This window comes from Pteropus vampyrus, unplaced genomic scaffold, assembly GCF_000151845.1.
Source record: "Pteropus vampyrus isolate Shadow unplaced genomic scaffold, Pvam_2.0 Scaffold54, whole genome shotgun sequence".
NCBI lineage: Eukaryota > Metazoa > Chordata > Mammalia > Chiroptera > Pteropodidae > Pteropus > Pteropus vampyrus.
The window spans coordinates 91,683-114,273 of record NW_011888835.1 but is presented as its reverse complement, the minus strand read 5'-3'; the positions used below and the strand labels follow the sequence as shown (position 1 = coordinate 114,273).

Genomic DNA, 22,591 nt, shown 5'->3' with positions numbered 1-22,591 from the left:
TTCTGGGACTATTGCTATCATTAATAGTGTTACCACACAGAGCAGAGTTTGCAATACTTGTAACCACTCTGAAGTTTTCATTCCTCCAGTTTATTTTTTCTATTATCTTTTTTAAATTAAATTATTTATTTTCATTCTTCCTTTTTTTCAGGAAGAGAATTTAATTAGATCTTGACCATATTGTGCTTTCACAAACAATAGGAATGTGTTCTGTAACTTCGAAAATGGATCCACATTGTTCTGTAGACTTTTCTACCACTATTACGATTCATGAAAATGATATACATTTAATTCTTACCTTTTTTCATTTTGAGAAAAATCTGAATTTTTGTGGCAGGTGTATTTTTTCTTAATGATCTTGATGTGTAAAGAATTTAAGTTTTTGGGTTTTTTTTTTTTTTTTTTTTTTGCTGTGAGGAAGCCCAAGCTAGCCTTGTGGAGAGAACTGAAGAATACGAACAAAATCCGGAATCAAATCCTTACAGCTATGACCGCAGTGAAGCCATCCCAGCTGAAGCTCAGACACCATGGAGCAGAGATGCGCCATCCCTGCCCAAATCCCCGACCCACACTATTGTGAGCAAATGAAATGGTGGTTGTTTTAAGCCATTAGATTTTGGGCTGGCTTGTTATACAGTCATAGAAACTGAAACACTATGTATCATATAGGTTGCTAGATAAACATGTTTCAAATGCTATTATCTATAAGTAACGCTATTTTTACCCAGTTTACTCAAAGATGCAGTCTCAGCTGTTTACTTTCTTCTTCTACTCTCTTCTCATCTAATTCTCACATCCCCATTTTCTATGCTAGAAACCACAACCCATACCCAGGTGGCCCCAGCTTTGCCCTTTATGGAGCTGTAAGTAGAAAAGTACGTGGCTGCCATGCTGTCAGGCTACAGTCTTATCTGTGAGGGGATTTCCCACAGTAATTGTGGGGACTGACTAGAAAGTGTTACAAGAAAGATGCTTTGCTAATTTTCTCACATGTGTTCTTCTGTTATTACAATTTTATGATGGTGAATCTACAAACTGGCTAACTGATCTAAAGATAATGAAGAGATGACTATATTTGACCTTCCTTACTACACACAACCAGGGAACAGATATCTTATACTTGAGGAAAAAAAGACAGACAGACAGACAGACTGAAAGACAAACAGAAGGAAAAACATGAAGACAAACAGAAAGAAAGAAAGAAAATCAAATAGACATAAATCAATCAATCAATCAATCAATCAATAAGAAGCAGTGGCTCTTCTGTACAGTATATCAGGTAGACACTCCAAGGAAAGCTTTGAACTTTGAAAGAAAATTTACTACAAGGGGAGTAAATTTACATACAAGGGGAGTACTATTTTGTTATCACAATAAAATGCCAAAACCTCTATTACTGCTTCAGCATTCCTGTGATCTTGATTACTTTGGAAGGAAACATTGCTATTTGGAAGTGGTTGTTTGAAGACTTTGGTTGCGTCTTTGCCACTGGGTTCCTTTTGGCTCCACCTTTATGGGGAGGTGGGCAACCTTGTCTTTGGGCAGAATTCTTGTCAGGTGCCTCATTTCCCGTAAAAGGGTCCTAGACCAACTATCATTTAGGATGACTGTAAAGAATTTCACTCTGCCCTTAACCAGCAAGCACATAGGACACTGGGTAATTGTCCAAGAGCACAGTGTTGAACTGACTGCCATGAGTCTCAGCAGCACTAGGTTGAGATACTGCTGCCTAGTAGGCAAACCAAACCATCTGGTATTGGGCATCTTCAAAGCACGAAGAAACAAGAAATGAGGGAAAAAATTCTTTTGGAATGGTTTTGGTTTTCGATATTTAGTTAATATGAACAAAATCAGACTAATGTTGGAATTTCTTTTACTTTATATTTTGACCTTTAGTGTGTATATGTTTGTGTTTGAGAGAACAGTGGTAAGAGATGGGAAGTGCCACTATATAACTTTTCAGAAGTTAGGGCCTAGAAAGGTCTTAAATGGGCCCCAGATTGAGATAAACAGATTAATGGAGGCCTATCTCAAGCATAAGTTGTTTATTCATTCTATTCTTTTAGAAACTCTATAATCTATCACCTATGGAGCTCTGTTTTTTGGACATATCATTTTGATCTCAATAGGCTTTTACCAGTTGGAGTTACGCCATCAACCTCTATGGAGAGAGACAATATAAGAAACATCACCGTGGAAGTTATGATTGTATTTACTGTAACAATGTTGAAGATATCACCTAGTATAGATTCATTGGGTTTACTTTGTGAGAACTCACAGGGGACATTTGTTCTGATCTCAGAGCAAGTTATAATTCTCCACAGCAGTCGGTTTGGGCGCTGTGAATCATGATAACGCTCATGTATTCTCCTTTGCATTGGCTTTCAGAAAGACTAGGAACCACTTTCCAGCCCAGCTCCGACTTCCTGCTTCACCTTCACCTTCTATCTTATTGTTTATTTTCTTTAATTTGAAAAAATATACATTAATTTTTTTGATTATAAATGTAATATATATTTGGTAAAATTTTAGAAAAATACACAAATGGAAAAATATAAATCATAATGTAATTTTGATGCATATTTTCAAATTAATTGTTTTCATTTCTTTAATTGCTTATTTTAATTTCTATTATGTTTTGCATATTAAATATATTTTTGTAAGCTAGACTAAATGTTTTCTGAAACAAAGCAGAGTATAGGGTTCTGATTTCTATAATTTATTGACCAGAATATTATAGAATGCTTCGTTCAATTATAATTGTCTCCATTTATGGATATGTATGTGAGGATCCAAAATAGCATACTTACCTGTTCTAAGAAGAGCAAGGTCTGTGTAGTTGGCCCAACAGCTGCTAAATGGAATTGTTGTATTTCCACCGAGACCACTGATATGGTTATTATTGGCGTCCTTTAGTATGGCCTTCAAAGTCAGCCAAGTAATCCCAACTGATACACAGTTACCCTAAAGAAAATAAAATTGTAGAGAATTCTAATTGTCCTGTCCCCATGTTTTTGTTTAAAGATAGGCAAAACTTTATTTTGAAATGCCTCATCACAAATTTAAAATCTGAAGTCCTTTTCCTACACAAAAAGTTCACAAATATGGACACTGGAGAAAGTTCAATGAAAAGGAACATTTTAAAACAGTAAGAGATGGTATCCATACGTATTAGTCCAACTTGTAAGGGGCAGTACCATCCTCAGATTGCCAGAGTACCAGGATTAGTAAAGTTGGCTCATCCTCCAGAATTCATAGCTTAATTATTTCAGTTAAATAAAGCTCTGAGTTATAACTTACATCAGAATCTACTGCCTTTACTGAAGGCTGCTGAGAAAATGGCTGTCCTAGCTGCGCTGCCACTGGCTGAGTGATCACTGAGAGTGAGAACACAAAGGCCACATGATGAACAGGAAATGCAAACCTTTCGACTGGTTGGGCAGTCACCTGTAAATGGTCACAAGTGATGGATTAGTTTTCACATGATCAACTACATTAGGTAGCAAACTCATCTTAGGCAGGCTAAATGTAATATTCATTGTTTAAAAATATGTTCAATATGTGAAAATATTATTATAATATTTCCTCTAGATCAAATTCATGAAGCATTGTTATGAATAGAAATAGTTAAATATTTAAAATAGAAATAGTTAAATATTTAAAATAGAAATAGAAAAACATTAAAATAGGAAATAAACAACAATGTATTAAATAACTAAAATGTATTTTTCTAGTTGCATTTTCTTACCTTAATCCAACCAGAATCACTTGGGCTAGGGATAGGATTAGTAATAGACATGGAAGAGATATTCAATCCAAAGATACTACCGGTTTTTCCTAAAATTACAGCTTGTCCAAGAGAAGCAGCAATTTCTTGGAGTTCAGATAACTGCATCTGACCTATGGGAAAACAGTATTATGATACATGGATTAGAAGAATATAGAATTGTGAGAACACGTGACAGTTTTCACTTAGCTTTTATTTGTGCTACTCCATCTACATTATAGTTTTACAGCTTTCTGACTATACATGAGCTAAACATGACAGTCATATTAGCAAGGATAAGAAAATGAAGAATTCATCAGAATATGTGTTTAAACTGTAATTAAAGAAAAAAGAAAGGTAGATACAAGAAAAATGAGTGAAAGCATAGTGGGAAAATATATATCTCAATTTAATACTTTCCCATGTCACTCTTTGTTTAGAAGTGAAGCACTATCATGCATACCTATCATCACATACTATTTTTTTAAAAAAGAGTGTTGTTCTGTAATGGAAGAATAATTGGCATCATCAAATTTACTGTAATAAATGGCTGAATTATTAAGTTACTAATAAGTGGTTACTTGCTTCGGACATTGATGATTTTCAAGGTTAATTTTAACACTGTAGGTAGTTTCTATTCTCTTTTTCTAGCTTGGCAGGTCCTCTGAAATCTACCTGCCCCCATAATGCTCCTTGCCTTATGAAGTGGCTTACCTCCATTAATCATACTCCTTTTGTCCGAAGCACTTGGTGGGGTAAAACTGTGACTTTACTACAGAAATCTAACCCCCGACTCTACTGCTCAGAATCTCTAAGGGTCTACTCTTTCCTTAGGAAAACACCCACAATCCTTTGGCTTACAAAGAAGAAAGCTTCTTTTGGTTTCCCATGATTTAATCTAGCACCTGCTGACCTCTCAACCTTACCATCTTCAGCACCTTGCCCTTCCTGGCTCCTTCCACTGCAGACCTGTTGGACCTTTTCCAATTCTCCTAATATACCAAACTCTCATCAACTATTTCCTCAGCCTTACCTCCTTTTCATTGATCAACTCTTTTCATGCTTCATCTCTCAGCTATAAGGTCACTTCTCGGATCTTTTATACTAGGTCACATCCTTTTGTTGATTGTATTAATTGCTATAATAACTAAACAGAGGCTAAAGCCCCTTCATAATTCAGGAAGAGGTTGGGATTATGGAGCAGAGCAGGTAAAAAGGTCTCTTGGCCCTTACAAGATTCAGGATGTGGGGTTGGTGGGACTTCCGAAGCCTGGCTTACCAGGCCCTGATGGGGTTATTTGTGGCTGTGGATTTGATAATTACATTCCTCTACCTCAGACATCTATTTTTCATACCTGCGGTGTTCCTGCTTATGAACTGAGAGGGAGGGTCTCCAATCTCCAGTTCAACTGTGAGTCCCAAGGATCTCTTCCTCCGCAGACTCTCCCCTCGTATGATTTTGCTGACACGGATTTTGTCATTTGGTATCTTTAGGTACAAGGCAAGGTTTCTAACCAGATTATGAGAGCTATAAAAGTCATCTTCCGTTACAGCAGGTAATTGGAAAGAAACAAATATGACTGCAGTGGTATGGATTTCAACAGGTACAGTTCCTTTATCCAACAGGTAAAGCATCTGGTAGGTTCTATCAAAGTAGTTTTCACCAAGGACCATAGAATTCAGGTTAGGAAGAAATTGCTCTATGAAGAAAAAAAGCCAAAATAGCACGGTTAAACATATTTATATGATCATGATTACCATGTAGTATTTAATATCTGTTTAAATTTAGGAAATTCTAAAAAAGTTCAACATTATCATTCTTTCATAAGAAAGTATGTATATTAAAAACAAAAACACTATAGAACTGACAAGCAAAATTAAAGTCAATCCTTTAAGTAATACCATTAATAATATGTATTTTGTTTTAAAAAATTAAAAATTTATTAAAAATCAATTAATTTAAAAAACAATAATCCTTAAACATTAAACTTATTTATAAAGCAATACTGTAGACACAGCATAAATGAGAAATAAAATCTAATTATGGACCTAGGAGCCTATATTGTACTTATGAGATTATTTTCATGTTAGGAATTTTAAAGCCTTGATCAAAGGTATTAAGTAATTAAAAAATATAAATTTAACTTTAATAGCCATCGAGTTTATGCCGTGCTATATATTTAATCTTGCAATTCAGTGCTTCTATTTTTACCAAGGATAGAAATGTGTAATACAAATGAAGTATATACTAAAACATCCCAGAAGGATCTTACACCAATGAAATGGGTTTACATTTCGGCCTGAAAAATCTTTGATTAATGCAAAACAAGTTCTATTAGGGAAATAAATTTTATAAAAGTGAATGAAATTATTATATATATATAATGAATGAACATATATATGATTTAATGGCAGAGTATCAATAACTTCTAAGAGGATAATATATTCACTAACACATACTGAGTGCTGACAAAAGCTGAATCGTATAATAGTACTGGAATGAGACATATAGCTTCTTACCACATTTCATAGTGAGGCTTATGAAGAAAAAGAAATTAAAATTTAGAAAGAAGAGAGTGTTTTTTATGAATGTCATAAACACTCATAGCAATTATAGTAAGAGCCTTTTCATTATTACTGTCTATTACTTTAATATCTAATAGGATATATTCTGAATGCAGTTTAGTTTAAACATTCTGTGAATCTGAAGAATGTGCTTTTGTTGTGTAAACAGATGCTGCTCTCAAGCTACTGTTAAAGCTGCATACACCATTTATTCTAGGTAATTTTCTCATGTCTTCACAGTAACGGAAAGAAACAGATAGAAATAAGCTAAGTGAAGAAACAAATAGAAAATAATAAAAAATTTTAGGTAATCTAGAAAAAAAGCAATGTTTTTTTCCAGGGGTAAAAAAAATCTATAAGAAGGCACTAGTTGTTTTTCAACCCTTCAACATCTTTACAACCAATTACCTGTATGAAATTCTGCCTGTTGAGATTATTTCTACTTTCCTGACTTGAATGATAGAGTATTCGGTACTAAAAGTGTTGTTTGAAAAAAAAAGAGTTAAAATTTATGAAATTAAGCTATAAATATGTGCAATCATTTACATATAAAAGTGATAACATTGATTCACTTAGCTTATTGGGAGGCAATATAGCATAATGGTTATGTGCATGGGATCTAGAGCTAGAATCCGGGCTCTGCCCTTGCCAGCTTTGATACTGTTATGCACTGAATGGTGTCTCTGCCCCCACCCCCCAACTCACGTGTTGGAGCCTTAACCCCCAATGCAAGGGTATTTGGAGATGAGGCCTTTGAGAGGCAGTTAGGTTTAGATGAAGTCATAAGGGTGGGACATCATGATGGATTAATGCCACCAGACAGAGACACCAGATAGCCCCCTCCCCTTCTGCAGTTTCTCTCCCCGCCCCCCTCTCTCTCTGTCATGTAAGGACACAGTGAGGAGGCCATCTGCAAGAAGAAGGAAAGCTCTCTCCAGACTCCAACGACCGTACCAGCATCCTGATCTTGTACTAGCCGCCTCCAGAACTGCGAGAAAATAAATTCCTGTTTTTGAGCCACCGATTTTATGGTATTTCGTTATGGTAGCTCCAGCTAAGGCAGAGACCTTGGCAAATTATTTTATCTCCTTGTATCTCAGTTTATTCATCTCTGCATTTCTCATACGGTTATTATTGGGATATAGTAACAATGAGTTATTATATACAAAGCACTTAGAACAGTGCCTGGCACATAATAATGTCTCTGGAAACATTAGCTATTCACATTATTAGTGAAATAGGACTTGCTCCGTAATGAATATGGGTTATTCATTCATACTCTTATATCTAGCTTATATTATGATCTACAGCACATATAATTGTTAGTCAAGACTATGGGGCACATATAAAAATAATACGTGGCACATGTGTAATGGAATATATTGACCTGGTTTAACAAAAAGACTTCAATGAACAGAGATAAATCCTAGTATGGAAAATATTAGTAAATGGATAAGTTTAGCCTCTACTACATGTTATATTTAATTCCAGAGTTTATTATATTAATGTTCAGTTGATGATATACTAGGTTTCTTGGCAGTACTTCCAGTGACTGCAATTAATTTAGACTCTGTTCTCTATGAAATAGAAGTGAAGAAGAGATAGGATAAAAATTCTAAGCAAAATTTCTTGTGCACATAGGAATAACTGAACTAAATGTGTAGAATGCAAATGTTCCCAGGGAGGCAAAGGGATGTCCATCATACACAAAAAAACTTTTATCTGCATATATACAGTTAGATAGGAGTTCCATCAGGAATAACCTTTGAGGACACATGTGTTATAAATGAACGCATCTTAGAACTGGGTTGACCATGGCTAAAAACGATTTTCTCCTGCATTTGTCAAGGACTAAGGAATTAAAAATATTAATAATGAAAAATTATAAAGAATTTTATATGTAATTAAGTACATATACAATGTGTATTATATTTTACTGAATAAATACCTGTGTAGAGATGCTGATTAAATTCACAATATTTCTGTTCGGGATTCCATATTGTATTTTTGGGGCAGACCAATGCATTGTTCACATAGACATCCAAACGCTGAAGTGTGGAAAAAAAAATTCCTACCAGAATGGCCTGTTAAAAACAAATAATATCTTTGTGTTTTAAACGAACAATAAAACAGAATATTTAGAATTTAGTTCTTTAAAAAATGTCCTTCAACTATATATACCTTCTATAACATATTAAAACTAAGTTTTATGGATTTAGGATAAATATTGAGCTAATATTTTTAAATGGACTTACATTCAACCATTCATACAGATGTTACAACTTAACCTTAATTGATAAGTCTCAGTGGAAAAGTATAATGTAAGAAAGAAATTATTAGAGGAGAATCTCTAAATTAAAGAAAGTTTCCTTTAACAGATAACAAAGTTCAATACAAGCTTTCAACTCCAGGAGCGGGGAAATGGGGAGCTTAGCAGGGCTCTGTATGACACAGCCACACAAAACCAGCTACTTAATGTTGGAAAAAATGCTTATCTCTGAGAAAAATTTGGTAGCAAGGCTAATCAAAATCAGTCAAAATAACTATCCACTCTGATTCAATGTTGTTCATTTTTCATGATTATATCTGATAGCCTTCACATTTCATGCTATCAGATATAATCATAAAGTGAGGAAACTTTTGCAAGGGCAGGGGCAAATTAATAAGGAATCTAATAAGCTAGCACAGTATGGAATCTACTCCTGAGATTTTCTACAGAGGCTCAGAATACTAAGTCACAGTACTTTGTAGTTACATTCTTATTTTTAAAATTAAATTTTTTTTTTTCATTAAAAAATCCAGTGCCTATCTGAGCCCAGCACTAACTAGTCTAGGAGTTCTCAAAAGTCCCTGCCCTATTTGAACTTATAAATAATAAGAGACCATAAATAATAAAAATAATAAAAAGTAAACTATGAAGCTTGTTAGAAAGTGTTAAATGCTATGGAAAAAAAGGTAGATGAATAATTGGGAGAACCCAGAGGGGAGGGGTGACCAGGGGAGGCCTGTGGAGATGAGGGTAGAATGTTGCAGGCAGACTCAAACATCTGAAACACAGGCCCAGGTGTTACAGGTGGTTGCATGTCTGCGGTGTTGAGGAACAGCAAGGAGCCCCATGTGGCTGGAGAAGTAGAAAAAGTCAGAGAGGTGAGGGGTTGGATAGAATCTTATACAGTCTTGAAGGCCATTGTGAGGACTCTGCCTCTTACACAAAAACCAAGGAGGAAATTATTGCAGGGTTTGAGGCAGACCAGTGGAGTAGCTATACGTTCAAAATATAAGTCAGATTAGGAGTGACCTAATCTGACTTATATTTTGAAGGTATAGCTATTGAGGTGAGAACAGACAATAGAGAGGGCAAAGGTAGAACAGGAGAGGAGTTGGGAAGCAATTGCCTTAATCTAGGGAAGCGATAATATTGGCTTAAACTGGATGGTAGCAGTGGAGATGGTAAGACGTGGTCAGATTCTGGATATTTTGAAGGGAGACTCAATAGGATTTGCAGATGGATTAGATGAGGAATATGAGAAAAAGAGAAGAATCGACTGGTTCTAACCAAAAGAATGGGATTGCTATCACCCAAAGAGGGGCAGTTTTCTCCCTTTGTTCCTTCTCTCTGCTTCATCTCATCGACATCCTATCTTCACGTTCCCAATACTCTGACACTTTCAGGTCTCATACTCTTAGAAAAGAAAATCAAAATTATAAGACTACTGTTTAACCTCATATTCTTTTCCCACTGACATAGTATATATAAATTTAACCATCCCAACTGAATTTGGTTTATAGCAAAGACCTGACATTGAAGATATTTTATATAACATGTGGTGATCTCCAGAGTAAATTCCAAAGGTGTATTTCTGACACATAGAAATAATGGCAGCATGGAAGAATAAATATGTAATTCTCGTGATCAGTTTTACATGTCCACTATTTTTATGTAAAACTTTAGGTTTGTTTGCTAAGCACACAAATCATAGGCCTCACTGTCACTCTTCATATATGAATCAAGTGCATTTGGGGGAGAGGTGTTTCATACTCGTACGTGCTCTCAGGCTGATGAAACTGTCTAGACGGCAGTACTTTCAGTAGTTCCCTGATGATCCCTGAAAATGAGCTGTAGGGCTGACAGTGCTCAGGAGAACAAGGGAGGAGATAAAGTCCTTATATGCAAGTAATTGACACCAATAACTCTTAAGAAATTATTTCTATCTTGCCTTACCTTGTTATGGTCAATATTTAGCAACATCAGTCGAAGATTCTGAGGGCTGGTGCCAGTGAAGTAAACTTCATAAGGTTTGTTAAGAGCCACAATGCTATGAAACAGGGACAGTCTTCTTTGGCATGTGTATCCAGCACACCAGCCATGATCTTGCGGGCCTGAATCCACATAAAATGAAAGTTCGTGTTCCCTATGGTGCATATTATTAGTGCAAAGTCTGAAGAGTAATCATATTAAAACTAAATTGTAGTGATCAAGTTCAGCATTTACATCCATTATTTATCTTCCTATCTAGCCAGTGATCTAAGCTATTTCTCAAATCTTGGTTTAACAAGAAAGGCAGGGAAGCAATGCCTCCCCACTACCTTTACTTTGACACTGCCCAGGGTAAGAAGGATAAATAAATGTGTTGGGGATTTGTACTGGAAGGTCATTAAGGGAAATGGCGGATTTGCATGATACTCTATTTTAATAATCGTATTTGATCCCAGGCCAAATGATAAGGAAGAAAATGTGTGATGCCTTCTTCCATCTATCAAATGTGAGTTTGGTGGGGAAACAACTTACTCAGACTCTTTGCTGAGAAATATGCTGTAACAGAATCAGTTTGTTAAAAACAGAGCCTGTGCTCTACTGGGAAACATGGACTTTTTATGTCTAAACCATTGATTCATTAATCCTTTATTTTACTCACTCATTTGTTCACTTAATTTGTAAATTCAACAAACTCTTAAGTTTGTTTTTTTACTGTCTCTAATCTTCCTCCACTGTTATTTTAATAAATTTTTGTTAAAGATTGTGATTATCGGTATTGTTGGAGGGTCCACATCATTAATGCACTGAAGCAGTCTGAGAAATAACTTTCCAATAAACCCTCTCAAAAGCCAAAAGATAGTGGATATTTTTCTACCTGAATCTAGACATTTCCAAAACAGGTATAACATGACTTTTATAGCAAACTTCTTTATTTCACTTCACTTTTAAAGTAGCTGGGCTAAACATTGAATGAGATATGGAATGATGAATTTTCTTGATGTATTTATTTATTAGCTTTGCTCAATTTCCTAGCTTGAAATTATTATCAATATTTATAACTAAACTTCAATCAAATTTTAAATCAATATAAGCTTTTAAAGCTCAAGTAGAACATAAACTTTCCCTTAGGGTCCAAAATGTAAACCCTACCTTTCAATAAACCTTCTTTGTGGGTTTTGAACATAAACAGAAATTTCTATTTATAAAATGAAAATTTGAGTGACAAAAGCCACCTACAGAAATCTTTCTGATCCAAATCATGCCTCGTTAGCACCTGAAAGACCCTTAAGCCTTTTTAGGGACTAATTTTCAAGTCCTCATTGTTGTTTCAGGGTAATATGCTGGGTCTCTGCCCTCTGTTTTCAGTAGCTTTCCGAAGTTCATCTTATTCACTGAAAAAGTGCTAGACTCCCAGGATCTGAATTTTCATGGAGACCTCTGCTTCCTCTCCATACGAGTGCCACCATGACCTGAATGTAAGGAACCTAGACTCTGGATTTTGTCGATATGTCCTTGACAGTCAAAGGTATCAGGGATGAAAACAAAACAAAACATTACTTCAAAATTAAGTCTTCTAAGGAGTCATGAAAATGAAAAACGAATAGGCTAAAAATGCTTATTCTCAAGTATTCCAAATACTATTAGTTTTTAAATTTATGTAAGGCAAATTGCCTTTCTGGAGACACTCAGGCCAATTTTTTCTTAAAAATATTTATGTCAACGTATCATTATAGATATGAAGATCACTCAAGAAATAACTTTCCTTCTTATTCTAACAGTCAATTTGAAATACCTGTCCTAGCTTTCTAATATGAACTGCTGAGAGTCAAGTTATTATCTCCTACACATAGATCTTTCTTAGAAACAGGAGACAAAGAAGTCCAGATGTTTGCTAGTTTTATGAAATAATTTATGAAATGTCCCCGTGCATGTAATAAATGTCGAAAGCTTTCCATGACTCTAGTTTTTTGACATTGACTACCTACCATTAATGAGATCAACATAACCATTGCTCACTATAGCCACTGGTGAGAGTCTTCGAGTTTCTGTGTCAGAATCCAGGCTTTCAATAACCATCATTGCATACTCCATCCCAAAGCACCGATAGCTCTGCCATTCTGGAATGTATTTACAGGTTGAATCTCTAATAATGCCTAGAAACAAAGGTAGATCCTTTTTAGCAATGAAAAAGAATATCTTTGTAAAATCATCCACATATTTTTTCCTTGTTATGTAAGATTAATAAGTAGAAAACATGGGATTTGTTGAGTACATTAATCATTAAAAATAAAAGATACATTTTGTTTCACAAAGACTAACAGAAAAATATCCAACGAACCTTTATAAGGTGCTTTCTCAGTGATAGGAATTCTAGTTCCATTTGGGTATGTGAGCATCACCTTAGGAATTCTGTAGTCTCCAATTCCAAATTGGCTATTTCCATTCCATTCATATTCTGACTGAGGTATCACTGAACCAGAATTTCCCAGAAAGGAGCCATCCATATCTCTAAGAAGAGATTTCCTTTTGGCATCACAAACCATGTCTACACAATCAGATGGATTCACCTTACTGCAGAGAGAAGGCAAAATGTATGAAAACTTAGATTTAATATCTCTCCTGTTTCTAAAGAGCATTTGAATATACTTGAGTATTTAATAAGAGAGCATACAAAAATACTTGGTTGATTGAATCTTATTTCCAAAAAGATTAAAAGTGGGACCAAGTAGCATATATAATTACCACTGTAATGAGGTCTGTTTTTCCACTGTGTTGATTTGGTCTATTATGAATTCATTAACATTTCAAAAGGACAAGTTATATCCGTAGGATTTAAAATTAGAATTCCATCTTATTATTCCATATTTCGTTGAACGACAGGTTTCATATTAGTGCATTTCTCACTATATACTAACATGGCTCCACTGAGCAGGTGAACAGTTACCCTGTTTTTCAGGACATACAAATCCCAGGGTTGGCTGGGAAGTTTTTATTATTATTCCTTTCCTTTTCTTTTTTTCACTGGGTCTTTAAAAATTGTAAAAGTATTGTATGCTTACTATAAAATAACCTAAATATTTGTTAAAAGTTCAGTCCCCTTCATCTTCCTAACTCAAGCTCTTAGGCTCATTGCAAAGTGCAGGTTAGTATATATTGTTATAGATTTTTGCCTATGTATATACAAACATATAAACAGATTTGGATTATGATTATTATGCTATATATTTTATAACCATTCTGTAAATATCCAAACTGAAAAGATGAAATACTATAAATTCATCAGGCATTTTAACCATAGATGGTATGCTGCCTGTAACTTGAGCCTCCTGGAGTGTTGACAGTTAACTGGTTATAATAATAAAGTAGCTGCTTAATTTGCAATGTACCATTGTATAGTATACATGGTATATAGTATACTTATACTATATCATCATATATTCTATGGGGAAATATAATTTATTCCAGTTATAGCAACGAAATTAAAGTGGAAAGCTCAGATCTATTAGATATTATATAGCATATATCTCCTTTTTTGTTATAAGAGAAACATAAAGCTATAAGTTGTTCCTTGCTATAATACTGTAATAGTTTTGGAGATGATTTGAATGAATATTTCTGTAGTTCATGAGTTATTTGTTTTCAAGTATGTGCAGAGTGCTTTTGCAAACAAATCTGTGAGTAGAGTGCCCAGGGGCATTCTTCTACGGCTTATGGCTTTGTCTTACTTAAGTTCCAAAGAAACAGGGGCTAAGATATGGATTTCTGTTCAAGCCAGTTATTGAGGGAGTCTTCTCAAAAGGGAAGGGAGAAGCCATATAGAGCAAGGGAAAGAAAAGAGATGTGAATCATTGGCCAACATTTAGAGCTTTGGGGGACTAGGTAGACTGCTGGGGTAAAGGGTACTAACAGTATCCCAAATAAAGCACAGAATTCAAAGACATGTCTTAGAATGTAATAGTTTCTTCATGACCTAGATAATAAAATTATATATTAAATTTGAAAGATTCAATGATAACCAAATAGAAGCTAATAACTTTCTAGTGGGGATATGCTCTATTAAGCCAGAAAACACCTCAGTTCAACAATTACTAAATGAAAAGCTATGGGGTTGTCATAAAAAAAATCGGATGAAGTCAAATTATTTATGAAATGCTGCATTTACCTGAAGAGTTATCTATCTAATTAGACAGCATTATTCCTTCCCTTATCCCTATATTGATAATGGTCAAACATCTCTAATAGAATATTTCTTTCCTCCAATATTCTTGGTCTGTACCTTTTAGGAAGAATAGCAGCTATTGGCTATATTCTTTTAAGACTTAGAATCCAAGTGGTTCAGCTTCTAGAAATATTCTGACACCAACTGACCTTTGTGATTGAAAAATCACTGTTCTATGTTTGTACATTTTCTCAGTCACACTGGTTATAATAATTGACATTAAATACCCAAGTACATGTCATAAGATATATGGAAAGCAATAAGAAACAAAAGAGGTAAGGCAGAGGGAAGAAATAATATAGTGATATCTCTCATTCCTAATGATAATTAATGAAGAGATATTAATATACAACACACTTCTGTGTCTCTATCTTTTATGTTTAATGATGGTGTTATTTATAATGAATGGAAAAAACAGAATGTGAAAATATATATATTAAAGCCTAGCTTTTTCACCTTAACTGAAAACACAGATGCATTAGTCTTAATTTTCCTAACGGTGATTAAAATGTCATAGAAATTAACAGTTACTTTAATACAGAAACCTTCTCAGATCTATGTCAGAGAAAAAGACAATGGAAACTATGAAGATGGGAAAAAAATGGGTTTCAATATATTTTACCTTATATCAGGCCTATGTATAAATATTTTTGCTTGTTCAGTGGTATCAACCAGCTGTATGTCCTTCACATGGATTGGATGCTGCAAATCCTCATTTAAAGGGTTAGTAATGAATATTACATTAGTTTCACCTGAACAAACATTCTTAAATCCAACAAATGTTGAATCTAAAACACAAATAATAGAAAAATAATTATTTTCTGTAGAGGACATAGTATAGTTTCATTTCACGTACATTCTAGCAAACACATCATTTAATACTGCCTTGAACATGAAGCGCTGACCTCACATGGTAGATAAACTCACCACTGTGGTAGATTGTTGTCTCCCTATATCAATACACTGAGTAGTCATTTCCATATTTCTCTGGGTTTGGTCATGTAACTTGCCTTGGCCATAGGGACAACAGCAATTGTGGTATAAGCAGATATGAAAAGTGCTTACATAGCAGGTCTCTTGGTGATCCTGGGAATTCTATGATTTCCAGCATGTGAATAAGCCTAGTTCAATCACTCTTATTACTCCAGCCTAGGGCCAGCACTAACCATCAACAAGCCCCAACTACCAGAGGGAGGTGAGACTATCAGCCCCTTATCCATCCTGTAAATTGATAGCAGCCTAAGGAACAATCCCAGGTGAGACCAGCAGAAGAACCATCCAATTGATCAAAGGCCAAATCGCCAATCCACAGGATCATGAGCTAATAAATGGCTGTTTAAAGCTTCTGATTTTGGAGGTGGTTTGTTACGCAGCAAAGGCTAACTGAAACACTATTATTCTCTTGGCCTTATTGCATATATTGTGTGGCCAAAAGACAAACTTTATTGGATCCAAAACTTAATCTCCATTGTACTTAAATCCAAAAACTCAAAATTAAAAAAAAAAGGTGACTCCAAAAATTCTTAAACCAGTTACGTGTTATCTACTACCCTTCTTGATTACATTTTTTCCTAAGAAAATGTTGTATATATCTGAAGATGAGTATTAATAAAATACCACAGTTGCAGTACAGTTTGTTACCTGGGCAGAACTCCTTTACTGGCCCAGTGCACTTGTCCCTAGCTCCTATAAGTGTTGACTGCTAACTACTCACAGCTGCCTCCTTCTCTGAAGAATTGCCCTTGACCACTTGACAACCCCATTACCTGACATATTATGCGCCCCTCAATACCACCACCATAGAGATAGGCCAAGCCTGACTGACAACCGATACAGAAGACTCCCTTGCCTCAAGGGGGAAGAAAACTAAGTGGTGCAATTTATACTACACAGCTCCTTGAAGTATCGAGAAGGAGCTAGGCTCCAGGTGAGATCACATCTTTGCTTAGCTCCTTGCTCTGCCCTGCCCGACTTCCCTTACTCCTTTTCTCGCGAGAGCACGTGTTCAATAAACCACTTACTTGAACAAGAGTCCCACCTCTGGCTATATTTCTAGACTACCTCATTTAAATAGCTGGTGCCAGAAGTCATCCTAAGATATGCACTGTAATGATGCAAAAATGAATTTAGATTGCTCGATGGCCGGATGGAAATGAGGAACCCATTACTGGTGGTAGACGGAGTACTGAGAGTCCCTAGCATGCTGTAATAGTGTAATTGTTAAAACTTCACCTGTGGTGAACTGGGATGGTATCTAGGTGGAAGGAGATGCTCTGGTTTGTACAGTAACTTTTGCATTTGAATAATACAGGGAAAATAGTTACAAGGAAACCAGAAGTAGGTGACTATTGTTGACCATCCCTGATGCTTTGAAGAAAGATGTAAGCTGAGGTGATCAATCACAACTTCAAAGCAAATTTCAGGACCTAATAATAAAACTAGCAGAACATTTACAGAGGGTTGAATTCTCAGTCCCGGCAAGTCTCCTATATCAAAGACATGGTCCTGATATAAAAGGGATGGGACTCTGAGTTAGGATGGAGATATACAGGAAGATACACTTGAACCTTGAAGCCTCAGATTCCCTTTGAATGTTCTGGATCTGTATAAGTGGCCTTCTTCTCCCTGATAGAGGCTAGCTCTTCTGTCTCACTTGTTTGAAATTATGCAGAGACTTCAAAAGAGGCGAGTTTCTTGTAAGGCAAATCTTGCCTTTCTCAGGATCTGTCTCCATTTCCCCTTTTAGCAAATAGAGCAATAACTAAGTCTCTACACGGCCTGACTGGGGATGTTTTAGGCCTGCTATGGGATGAGAGGGATTACACAGAGAGCTTGCCCTGCAGCTCCTTTGGAGTATAATACCTCTTATCCCATAGCAGGCCTAGAATGTCCCCAGTCAGGCAGAGGTCAGGCAGGGAATCAGGAGAATATGTCAGGAGTAAATCATGACAGTGTTGGATCAGCGGGGACAGAATACAAAGCTAGATAAAGAAGAGTGTGTCAGTATGGATGGGGGTATTCTCCCATGTTGCTGGCATGGCTTGTGTAAGCTTGGAAAAAATGATGGTCCACATTAAATGAAGTAGAATTGTGAAAATGGCCATGGCAAACTGTGGAAGAAGGGGCCAAAAAGCGTGGGAAAAATATAGGGCATATTAGAACAAATCTATTACATAATGCCACTTCCGCCCCACATGGGAAAAGTCTGAAAGCGGGTAGTGTGGGAAGATTCTACTGATGGGTAGACATTTGGGTAGGGCCCAGGGTCATTTACTTCGCATGGAGAGTAGTGGTCTGAGGTGAGGCTGCACACAGACTATGGGCAGTAGTAAATGACTTAGCTGGTTGGTCAGGAGCCTGGAAGGCACAAGATTGTACGACTGGGTAAAAGGAAGCCTGGGAGAAAAGCATGCGAGTGGGCAGTGGGAGGGAACACAAAGGGCATATTAATGATCAGCAAAGAGCATCCACTACAGAAGGAGCACCAAATAAATGAATGGGGTGACATGGCCAGTAGCTGTCAGCTCATCTCTGCCCTTGGACACCCACATTCCTGTGGGTTGGGCTTATGAACTGAGCAGCCCTGGGATGGGGATGGGTAACTACATGAGCCCAATCTGCATGGGCTCCTAGTTCCCAGGTTCATGAAGCTACTTCGCTGCTTAATGTCTGACCTGACTTGCCGGCCACAGAGACCAAAGCTAAGTCTTCCACACTACCATTCCTTAGAAAATGAAAGAGTCAACTGAATTGAAGTTGATTGTACCAGATTTCTTCTACCCTGGAAAGGTAATGATTTATCTTGGCTGCGATTAATTTGTATACTCAGTATGGATTTTCCTTTCCTGCTTACAGGGATTCAGTTGGAGCCACCATCCTAGGACTCGCATCCTAGGATTCTCAAACTGCAAATGACACCCTGGATCAAAGAACACACTTCTAGCAAAAGAGGTACCATGGTGTGCACCTGACGACCACATACGGCAGCATCTGGAAACAGCCTAACAGACTGGTGGAATAGTCTCCTCAAGACACAGCTGAGGTGTCTGCTTTGGACATCTGCAAGAATGTGTTATTCACCTAAAACCAGCAGCTACTATATGGTCCTGAATTCCTAAAATATAGAAAATACATGAAATGGTAACATAGGCTGGGAGGAGGAATAACCTTGTTCATCAGATGCCTAGAAACCCATGTGGAAAACTTGTGCTTCCAATCCTATTAGCTTAGGTTCTGTGAGTCCAGAGGTCATGATTTGTGGTAAAGTTGTATATATCTGAAGATGAGTATTAATAAAATACCACAGTTGCAGTACAGTTTGTTACCTGGGCAGATCTCCTTTACTGGCCCAGTGCACTTGTCCCTAGCTCCTATAAGTGTCGACTGCTAACTACTCACAGCTGCCTCCTTCTCTGAAGAATTGCCCTTGACCACTTGACAACCCCATTACCTGACATATTATGCGCCCCTCAATACCACCACCATAGAGATAGGCCAAGCCTGACTGACAACCGATACAGAAGACTCCCTTGCCTCAAGGGGGAAGAAAACTAAGTGGTGCAATTTATACTACACAGCTCCTTGAAGTATCGAGAAGGAGCTAGGCTCCAGGTGAGATCACATCTTTGCTTAGCTCCTTGCTCTGCCCTGCCCGACTTCCCTTACTCCTTTTCTCGCGAGAGCACGTGTTCAATAAACCTCTTACTTGAACAAGAGTCCCACCTCTGGCTATATTTCTAGACTACCTGATTTAAATAGCTGGTGCCAGAAGTCATCCTAAGATATGCACTGTAATGATGCAAAAATGAATTTAGATTGCTCGATGGCCGGATGGAAATGAGGAACCCACTACTGGTGGTAGACGGAGTACTGAGAGTCCCTAGCATGCTGTAATAGTGTAATTGTTAAAACTTCACCTGTGGTGAACTGGGATGGTATCTAGGTGGAAGGAGATGCTCTGGTTTGTACAGTAACTTTTGCATTTGAATAATACAGGGAAAATAGTTACAAGGAAACCAGAAGTAGGTGACTATTGTTGACCATTCCTGATGCTTTGAAGAAAGATGTAAGCTGAGGTGATCAATCACAACTTCAAAGCAAATTTCAGGACCTAATAATAAAACTAGCAGAACATTTACAGAGGGTTGAATTCTCAGTCCCGGCAAGTCTCCTATATCAAAGACATGGTCCTGATATAAAAGGGATGGGACGCTAAGTTAGGATGGAGATATACAGGAAGATACACTTGAACCTTGAAGCCTCAGATTCCCTTTGAATGTTCTGGATCTGTATAAGTGGCCTTCTTCTCCCTGATAGAGGCTAGCTCTTCTGTCTCACTTGTTTGAAATTATGCAGAGACTTCAAAAGAGGCAAGTTTCTTGTAAGGCAAATCTTGCCTTTCTCAGGATCTGTCTCCATTTCCCCTTTTAGCAAATAGAGCAATAACTAAGTCTCTACACGGCCTGACTGGGGATGTTCTAGGCCTGCTATGGGATGAGAGGGATTACACAGAGAGCTTGCCCTGCAGCTCCTTTGGAGTATAATACCTCTTATCCCATAGCAGGCCTAGAATGTCCCCAGTCAGGCAGAGGTCAGGCAGGGAATCAGGAGAATATGTCAGGAGTAAATCATGACAGTGTTGGATCAGCGGGGACAGAATACAAAGCTAGATAAAGAAGAGTGTGTCAGTATGGATGGGGGTATTCTCCCATGTTGCTGGCATGGCTTGTGTAAGCTTGGAAAAAATGATGGTCCACATTAAATGAAGTAGAATTGTGAAAATGGCCATGGCAAACTGTGGAAGAAGGGGCCAAAAAGCGTGGGAAAAATATAGGGCATATTAGAACAAATCTATTACATAATGCCACTTCCGCCCCACATGGGAAAAGTCTGAAAGCGGGTAGTATGGGAAGATTCTACTGATGGGTAGACATTTGGATAGGGCCCAGGGTCATTTACTTCGCATGGAGAGTAGTGGTCTGAGGTGAGGCTGCGCACAGACCATGGGCAGTAGTAAATGACTTAGCTGGTTGGTCAGGAGCCTGGAAGGCACAAGATTGTACGACTGGGTAAAAGGAAGCCTGGGAGAAAAGCATGCGAGTGGGCAGTGGGAGGGAACACAAAGGGCATATTAATGATCAGCAAAGAGCATCCACTACAGAAGGAGCACCAAATAAATGAATGGGGTGACATGGCCAGTAGCTGTCAGCTCATCTCTGCCCTTGGACACCCACATTCCTGTGGGTTGGGCTTATGAACTGAGCAGCCCTGGGATGGGGATGGGTAACTACATGAGCCCAATCTGCATGGGCTCCTAGTTCCCAGGTTCATGAAGCTACTTCGCTGCTTAATGTCTGACCTGACTTGCCGGCCACAGAGACCAAAGCTAAGTCTTCCACACTACCATTCCTTAGAAAATGAAAGAGTCAACTGAATTGAAGTTGATTGTACCAGATTTCTTCTACCCTGGAAAGGTAATGATTTATCTTGGCTGCGATTAATTTGTATACTCAGTATGGATTTTCCTTTCCTGCTTACAGGGATTCAGTTGGAGCCACCATCCTAGGACTCGCATCCTAGGATTCCCAAACTGCAAATGACACCCTGGATCAAAGAACACACTTCTAGCAAAAGAGGTACCATGGTGTGCACCTGACGACCACATACGGCAGCATCTGGAAACAGCCTAACAGACTGGTGGAATAGTCTCCTCAAGACACAGCTGAGGTGTCTGCTTTGGACATCTGCAAGAATGTGTTATTCACCTAAAACCAGCAGCTACTATATGGTCCTGAATTCCTAAAATATAGAAAATACATGAAATGGTAACATAGGCTGGGAGGAGGAATAACCTTGTTCATCAGATGCCTAGAAACCCATGTGGAAAACTTGTGCTTCCAATCCTATTAGCTTAGGTTCTGTGAGTCCAGAGGTCATGATTTGTAGTAAAGGCCCAAGCAAACACAAGGCTGCACTTACCTCACGGTACTTTAGGCTCCTTGTCAGCATTGACCATTTGTCAGGGGTGACTGAGCCTAGTCAACATGCAGAGTAAGGGCTGCTACTACACAGCGGAGGCAGGGAGGGCGATGTCTGTCTCGCACGCCCCCCTGGGGCTCATGCCCAGTGTGGACTGTAGATGAGCAACTACTGCAATCATGGCCTAATGAGGGAGCAGCAACCAGGGCTTATTTACAACGGAGCCGAGGGTGTGGGCCAGGTGAGCCATCTTGACTAGCAGAACTGTTAGTCGAGGAGGAGTGGACTTTGGAAGGGTGATGGAGGGAGACAATGATTATCATCTATGGTCTTGGGATCAGCTGTGGCCGCTCACCATTTTTTTTTTTTCTTTTAATAATTTTTTCCTGAAATTGTGACCATTCAGGACCCTGGAGAAATCATGTCTTGCTGTAATAAACTTAATATAACTAGCTTAAAAGAAGCAACTGGATTGCTTCTCTGCATATTGACTGCTAACAGCTCAGAGATGCCCTCTTTCCCAGAAAATTAGCCTTGAGCAAAGAGGAGTCATATCACCCAGGAAATTCAGGGCTTCCCCACGGAGGCAACTGTAATTAATAACCAACTCAGTTGGGTGTACGAATAGGCCCCCCACCTAAAATGTGATATCAACGCAGTGGCGATTTACACTCCAGAGCTCCTAGTAGGACAAGTGAACCTACTCTCCGGCTTATACCACATCCTGCTTAGCAACTTCCTTTGCCCTGTACTGCTTCCATCCCTTCTCCTAAGTGCATGTCTTCAAGAAAACGCACAAAGATCC

General features: G+C 37.7%; 1 protein-coding gene across 1 annotated transcript in view; it reads right to left on the bottom strand.

Annotated features, from left to right (window-relative positions):
* The window catches only part of LOC105292249 (fibrocystin-L-like), a gene marked incomplete at its 5' end in the record, with an annotated part of 117,123 nt that overhangs the window by 2,984 nt on the left and 91,548 nt on the right, over positions 1–22,591 (bottom strand). Inside the window, 9 exons of the mRNA XM_023530776.1 lie at positions 2,811–2,964; positions 3,301–3,447; positions 3,749–3,900; positions 5,122–5,466; positions 8,280–8,415; positions 10,554–10,711; positions 12,575–12,742; positions 12,928–13,160; positions 15,431–15,596. Of these exons, the coding sequence (XP_023386544.1) occupies positions 2,811–2,964; positions 3,301–3,447; positions 3,749–3,900; positions 5,122–5,466; positions 8,280–8,415; positions 10,554–10,711; positions 12,575–12,742; positions 12,928–13,160; positions 15,431–15,596 (1,659 nt within the window). The remainder of the gene's footprint in view (positions 1–2,810; positions 2,965–3,300; positions 3,448–3,748; positions 3,901–5,121; positions 5,467–8,279; positions 8,416–10,553; positions 10,712–12,574; positions 12,743–12,927; positions 13,161–15,430; positions 15,597–22,591) is intronic.